At 46.1% G+C, this 7,823-nt stretch overlaps 1 protein-coding gene across 1 annotated transcript; it reads left to right on the top strand.

The window, feature by feature from the left end:
- Nucleotides 1–4,512: 4,512 nt before the first annotated feature.
- On the top strand, nucleotides 4,513–5,457 carry LOC119943701 (olfactory receptor 52D1-like). Its single transcript, XM_038764836.1, has one exon. The coding sequence runs from the start codon at nucleotides 4,513–4,515 to the stop codon at nucleotides 5,455–5,457; it is 945 nt and encodes a 314-aa protein (XP_038620764.1).
- The last annotated feature ends 2,366 nt before the right edge of the window (nucleotides 5,458–7,823 follow it).

Raw genomic sequence — 7,823 nt, 5'->3', positions numbered from 1 at the left:
CAGAACTCACCTGTGCTGGGCAGCAGCAGCATGGAAGAGAGTCGAGGGCAGAGACTCAAGTTTACTGCATGGAAGAAGGCAATGGTAAGCCATTTCTTTATTTTTACCAAGAAAACTCTACGGTTACTCTACCAGAAATATTGCAGATGCAGAGTGGGGTGCTTTGGGAGAGATGTCCATGGAGTCGCCATGAGTTGGAGATGACTTGACAGCATAAAATGAGACTTTGAGGAAGAATGCCATAAGATTGAGGATTGTTTAAACCCTGGCCAGGTTACCACAGACACTGAGGAAGCAATCTTCCAGTGAAGGAAGAGAGATATTGGACTCCTTTCTGGAGCCTTTTGGAATCCCAGGGGAAGAGGGTGGCCTACCACAGGCCTGGGAGTCAGAAAGACATGGGTTCTAATCCCAGTTCTACCACTTGCCTGATGTGTGACCTTGGACAAGTCACTTCACTAATCTGTGCCTCAGTTCTGTCATCTGTAAAATGGGGAATAACACTCTTAGCCTTATGTGGAACATGGGCTGTGTCCAATCTGTTTAGCTTATAACAACTCCAGCACTTAGTACAGAGCCTGGCACATAGTAAGCTCTTACCAAGTGCCAACAAAAATAATAATTAAGAAAAGAGGGTAGAGGTGACCGGGCAAGGAGGGGAAAAATTAGGTTCGGCATTTTGGAGCCCAAACACCTGGTCAGGCCCAGCATAGGGGTCTCTGAGGCAAATCCTGAGATGCAGTTCTCAAGCCAAGGTAAGGACTGTACCCCCATAGAACATCCCCCCGTAGGACTTAGTTCAGAATTTATTTCCAAGGTATTCTTCTGAAAGGATCAAACTATTGCCTTCCCAGACTGAGCCCCCTCCTTCCTCTCCCCCTCCTCCCCCTCCCCATTCCCCCTGCCTTACCTCCTTCCCCTCCCCGCAGCACCTGTATATATGTATATATGTTTGTATGTATTTATTACTCTATTTATTTTACTTGTACATATTTATTATATTTATTTTATTTTGTTAATATGTTTTGTTTTGTTGTCTGTCTCCCCCCTCTAGACTGTGAGCCCGCTGTTGGGTAGGGACTGTCTTTATATGTTGCCAACTTGTACTTCCCAAACACTTAGTACAGTGCTCTGCACACAGTAAGCGATCAATAAATACGATTGAATGAATGAATGAATTGCCCATTTTGAAATGAAGCAACTTCTTTTTAGTCAGAAATTGGAATCACCAGGTAAAGTAGAACCACAAAGCCCATGGTTTTGTTGTTTTCCCGGGGAGTTGGCTCTACTCTATAGTGTACGATGGGCATATCTGGAACACCCATTGCAGCAAGAGCTGGTCAGGCATGACAGAATGCAGGCAGAGGAATACGTGGCTCGAGAAGGATGGGTAGGTAATCTTCACTTCCAGCCTGTTGAGGATCTCAAGAGAAGGCTGAGGGGACTTAAATTTTTTTAAACCCAGAACAGTATTATTCAGGAAGGAGATGGACAAGTTTTCTGCCTTCCTGGAAGACTCTTTGGAACCAACGGAATTCATGTAGTCACAAGGATGTTGACTCACTGTCAGTGAGTAAAATAGGTTCCTGAGGGAAGTTATGGAGTCTGATTAGCACAATAGGACTGTCTCCCATCTGTCCTGGTTAATTTGTACCACGTGGGAACCCGGGACTGGATGAGGTCCCCCACTAGCTCTTAGATTCTAGGATTTGACAAAAATCACTTTCCTCCCATTTCACAAATGAGTATTTGTGGAGATAGATTACAAATAGAAAAAAAAGGCCATCGGAAAAGGAATGAATTAGTGACTAAGCATGAAAGCCAGTGGTACCCAATTCGTGGGGGTGATTGTCTTCAAGGACTTGGCACCATGGGGGTAATACAAGCAGCTTTGTCCCCAAAATGTTTAGAGCAGGAGTCAGAGAATGGCTGGAGGTCAGCTGCCTTGCTGACCTCCTGGTCTCCTTCATCTCCTCATTCCAATCCATATGTCACTCTGCTGCCCAGGTCATTTTTCTACAAAAACGTTCAGAACATTGCACCCCATACCTTAAAGAACTCCAGTGGTTGCCCGTCCACCTCTGCTTCAACCAAAAACTCCTCACCATTGGATTTAAAACACTCCATCACCTTGCCCCCTCCTCACCTCGCTACTCTCTTACTACAACCCAGCTCACACTGTTCCCTCCTCCAATGCTTACTTTCTCACTGTCCCTTTATCTTTCCTACCTTGCTGTAGACCGTTCACCCATGTCCTGTCTCTGGCCTGAAAAGTCCACCCTCCTCAAATCTGACAGGCAATTACTTTCCCCTCCTTCAAAGCCATATTGAAGACACATCTTCTCCAGGAGGTCTTCCCTGACTAAGTCCCCTTTACTTCTTCTTTTCCTCCTTTCTGTGTCACCTTGACTTGCTCCCTCTGTTCTCCCTCCACCCCAACCCCAGGCCACAGCCCTTACATATCTGTAATTGTTTTTTTATAGTAATGTCTGTCTCTCCCTTCTAGACTGTAAATTCATGTGGGCAGGGAATGTGTCTGTTTCTTGTTGTAGTGTACACTGCCAAGAGCTTAGTATAGCACTCTGCATACAGAAAATGCTCAAGAAATATGATCGAATGAATTAATTCACAAAATACGATTGAATGAAAGGTGGAGGGCCAATAGTGGCTTGCCTCCTCGCCCTCTGCAGGCAGGGTATAGTGCCCATTGCTCTCCCTGGGCTGCAGGACTCTCCACAGCCCCAGTGCCCATGGGGGTGAGCTGTCCCTCACCTCCACCTGCATGCTGCAGGCAGTGTCTTCAAATGGGGTCGGTGGGGGGTGGTGATGCTGGTAAGCTTTCCCCTGTGGGCACCAGATCTGGCTGGAAGAACAGCCTCCGATCCAACACAGCAGATGAGCTAAGTGATGGAAGAGGAGAAGGAGGAAGAAGAGGGTGTCATTGTGACTCTTGGAGTTCTTCCCCAGGTCAGAACCTAGTGGCTCCAACAGTCCTGCCTGGATCCTCCACAGCTGTGTCTCAGGATCCCAGCTTGGGCCAGTGGTGAGAGGGACATGCACACTGTGGCAGGCTTGCTCAGGTCATCATTTTGGAAGTGATGGGAGGATGACCCTTTCCCATCAAAATTTAGGCTGAGGGTGAGAAGAACTATACCCCAGTTTAGCTGGGTGCCCCTGTGGTCCCATAGAACACACCCCAAGCAGCCCTCCTGGAGCACTATCCTCCACTCCCTCTATTCTGAGCCCCCTGGACTCAAACTTCACACCTGGAAAGGACCCAAAACAGCAGAGGAGAAGCACCAGTAAGCACCTCTTCCTACTTCCCATTCCCTCTCCTTCTCACCTTTTCCTCTCCTTTTCTCTCCTTCCTTCCCTCTTCCTTTCCTTCCTTACCCCCTCTCTGGTCCCCTCAATGCCCTGCTCCTAGTACCCCTCTCAGCTGTCTGTCTCCAAGTTCACCCTACCCCTTCAAAATAATAATAATGATGATGGAATTTGTTAAGCACTTACTATGTGCAAAGCACTGTTCTAAGTGCTGGAAGCAGTCAGTCAATGTATGGTATTTGTTGAAGGCTTTATGCAGAGCACTGTACTGAACACCTAGGAACTTGTCTGCTTTGTGCCTTAGACAAGTCACTTAACTTCTCTGAGCCTCAGTTACCTCATCTGCAAAATGGGGATTAAGACTGTTAGCACTACGTGGGACAACCTGATCACCTTTCATCCCCCCCAGCACTTAGAACAGTGCTTCACACATAGTAAGTGCTTAACAAATGCCATTTATTATTATTATTATTATTCCAACAGAATTGGTAGACATGTTCTCTGCTCAGAAGGAACTTAAAGTTTAGTGTGTGAGGCCAACATTAAAATTAATTAAAGATTGAGGAAGCAATACCCTACGTGAATGGGTGAGCAGAAGGAGAGAGTTCATGTGGACCAATCAATGGTATTTGATTGCTTAATGTGTCCTGAACTATCAATCAATCAGTTGACTTATTGAGTGCTTACTGCAGGCAGAGAATTGTACTGAGTGCTTGGGAAGGTACAATACAACAGTGCTGACAGGCACATTCCATGCCCATAAGGGGACTTACAGATTAGAGAGATACCATACTAAATGATTGGAAGAGTGTAATATGATAGTTGATAGGCACATACCCTGCTTGCACAGAGCTTATGGTCTAGAGGGGAACATGCAGAGTGGGGATGACCCTGCAAATGGATAGAAAAGAGTTTAAATGGCCAAAGAGTCAGAAGTGAGTTTAAGGAATGAAACTGTGATGGACTGGTTTTAAGGTGAAGCTAGCACAAAGCATATTGTTCCAGAATCACTCATGTCAAATTTCAACCTAGGCCAATCGGGTGCTAATTATCCAAGTTGTTCCTTTCAGTTTTGAGGATGTGTCTTCAGGTCTATTTGCCTGGACTGGATATTTTCATCACCTAATAGTCTTATAAAGTCGGGTGATTTCCATTGCCTCTAGCTAAAGACACCAGACAACCTATACCATGTTCACTTCCAATGCTACCGGACTGCACTGCTCGACCTTCATCCTGCTTGGCATCCCGGGGCTGGAGGCTGCCCACTTCTGGATCTCCATCCCCTTTGGCCTGGTCTACCTGATGGCCCTGCTGGGGAACTTTGCTCTTCTCATCATCATCAAGATGGAACCCAGTCTCCGTGAGCCCATGTACCTCTTCCTCTGCATAGTGGCGGGAGCTGACCTGGCCGTTTGTACCATGATGGTACCCAAGCTACTCATCCTCTTTTGGTTCAATGATGGGATGATCTCCTTAGAAGGCTGCCTCGCCCACATGTTCTTGATCCACTCTCTGTCTGCCATGGAGTCTGGGTTCTTCCTGGCCATGGCCTTCGACCGCTACGTGGCCATCTGCCACCCGCTTAGACATTCCACCATCTTGACACACCCGGTCATCAGGGGGGTGGGGTTGGCCGTCTTCCTCCGTGGGATCCTGATGCTCAGCCCCCACCCCTTCCTGCTCATGTGGCTTCCCTACTGTAGGATCAACATTATCGCTCACACCTACTGTGAGTTCATGGCGCTCGTCAAGCTGGCTTGTGCTGAGACCCGGGTCATCCGGGCCTATGGTCTCATTGTTGCCTTCCTCACGGGAGGGTTGGACTTTCTGCTGATCATCTGTATGTACATCCTCGTCCTCCAGGCTGTGTTCTGCCTCCCCTCCAAGGACGCCCGGCTCAAGACCCTGGGGACCTGTGGCTCCCACGTCTGTATGATCTTGGGGTCCTACACCCCTGCCTTCTTCTCCTTCCTCACACACAGGTTTGGGCACAACATCGCCCCCCACATCCACATCTTTGTGGCCAACATCTACATCCTGGTGCCCCCTATGGTGAATCCCATCATCTATGGGGTGAGGACCAAAAGGATCTGTGAGAAAGTCCTTAAGTTCCTCTTCCCCTTAAAGTCCTGAAAGTCTATTGAACTGGTTTTGAGGTGTAGTGGGAGGACAAGGGGAGGTAATGTGGTTATTTCACCCAGAAAGGGTGGAGCTGGTTGTGATGAAGGAAGTTTTGGCTGTTGGGAGTTAAACCTGGAATGGAAAAACCTGGGAGGAGTCTCTGTCCGTGGTGGTTAGGTTCTCCTTTAGCCAGATGATCAGTGGATCAATCAATTGATCAGTGGTGTTTATTAACCACTTAACATGTGCAGAGCACTGTGTTAAACTCTTGGGAGATTTCAAGAGAATTACTAGACATGACCATTGCTTTTCAGTATACAATCTTGACTTCCTTTTCTGAGAAAGGTCTTCTCCACTTTTCCTTAGTCTTCCATTCCCTTTCAGACTTTGGAGAAGGACTGAGCTGGTAGGGGGACCTTTCCTGCTTTTCCCCTGGAAAAAGGGTGAGGTCATCCATCTCACTGCTAGGTCTGTGAGAGGCAGGGATGTCTGTCCCATAGACAATGTTGAATTTCTCTCCCAGTTTGAAATTGGGTTAGGATCACTTTTGCCAGTCTCATTTTGATCAGATAGTTGCAGAGAAGACCCCCACTCCCCTATCCCCCCAACACTTCTTTCCATATCTGTAATTTATTTTAATATTCATTTTCCCCTTCTAGACTGTAAGCTCCTTGTGGGTAGGGAATGTATCTACCTACTCTCTTACATTTTAAGAGAGTAGCTGTTTCTAAGCTACTGTTTCCAAGTGCTCAGAAACAGCATGAGCCAGTGGATAGAGCACAGATCTGGGAGTCAGAAGGACTTCATCCACCACTCGTCTGTGTGTGACCTCAGGCATGTTACTTCAATTGTCTGGGCCTCAGTTATTTCATCTATAAAATGGGGATTAAGATTGTGAGCCCCATGTGGGACATGGGCTGTGTCCAACCGAAGTTGCTTGTATCTACTCCACCATTTAGTAAGTGCTAAACAAATACCGTTCAAAAAAGAGTTCTTAGTACAGTGCTTTACACACAGTAAGCACTCAGTGAATGTCACTGAATGACTGAAGTCTAGAGCTATCATCTGGAAGCACTCAGTCCCAGTTGTTTTTTGAATAAACCCCATGGATGGAGGCTCCTCTGCCCAGCGTTTTATGTCTCTATATGTTAAACCAAACTCACAGTGCTTTCATTTTAGTCCATTTCCTTGTTCAGTCCCCCGAGGACACAGAGAATAGTGGCTCCATGTTTCCCCCATATACCTGAGGGCCATTATTAAATGATCCCTCAGCCTTCTCTTCTCCAACTGATTACCCTAAATGTCCTTTATCTTTCAGCCAGGACCTATTTTCCCCTGGGTAGCTACTAGAGAGTGTCCATAGAAAAGTGTCACAAATAGTGGAAAGGATGGAAAATGGGTCAGGCGAGGAAAGGATTGTTTATCTTGGATAAGAGAAAGCTGAGGGGAGACTGACTTCACTAGTGGAATGCTACTCGAATGTCCCCCTCTATACCGGGGAATGAAAAGGAGGAAAAAATGGGATTACTTCACCAAAAAAGGTGCAACTGGATATTAGGAAGAGGTTTCTGGACCTTGGGGGAGAAACAGTGGTAGGAGAATGCAGGGAGGGGCTAGCTGAGGGCAGGAATCATGTCTACCAACTCTGCACAGAGTAAAGCTCTCAATAAATACCACTTATTGATTGACTGTTCCTGGCAATAAACTGGAAAGGAGGAGGGTTCATCTCTCAATTCGCCACTCCATTTCCTCTCCTACTATTACTTCAACACTTCCACATCACCTGTGTGTGCCTTTAAGTTCTTCCTGCTAAACACGTGAGTAAACACTCCCTCTCCCCAACCCTATTACACCTACCTACATCTCTTTATATTTATTTGTTTCATTCATTCAATCATATTTATTGAGCACTTACTGTGTGCAGAGCACTGTACTAAGCGCTTGGGAAGTACAAGTTGGCTACATCCCTACCCAACAACGGGATTTCGGAGAATTCTCTGAGTCCACTGAAACCAAAATCTGAGTTGTAACAAAAGGCTTTAAGGAGAGGACAAAAATACTGAGAAAAACTTGGTAATTACAACACTGTAAATTAACATCTCTTTGTGTGGAAAATACCAGAAACTATCTGAAGGGATTAGAAAGCGGTCAGGGAAAGAGAAGCAACAGGCACCTGGAAAGTCACATTAAATAATGGAAAGCAAACATAATGTTAGCCATTGTAGGTCATACTTAACTAATTTTGTTCTTTGATGATATTACTTCAGAGTTAGATAAGGGAAATTCAAAGGCTATGCAGCAATTCGATTTTTAAAAACACCCAACAAGGTTACCTGCAAGAGATTAATGGTGGAAGTAAAGAGTCTTACGGGAAAATA

The sequence above is a fragment of the Tachyglossus aculeatus genome, chromosome 2 (assembly GCF_015852505.1).
Source record: "Tachyglossus aculeatus isolate mTacAcu1 chromosome 2, mTacAcu1.pri, whole genome shotgun sequence".
In the NCBI taxonomy this organism is placed as follows: domain Eukaryota; kingdom Metazoa; phylum Chordata; class Mammalia; order Monotremata; family Tachyglossidae; genus Tachyglossus; species Tachyglossus aculeatus.
The sequence above is the reverse complement of the archived record's forward strand: the minus strand, read 5'-3'. Positions and strand labels throughout refer to the sequence as shown.

Coding starts and splice junctions, on each gene's coding strand:
- LOC119943701 (XM_038764836.1), top strand. CDS start 4,513: ATGTTCACTTCCAATGCTACCGGACTGCACTGCTCGACCTTCATCCTG.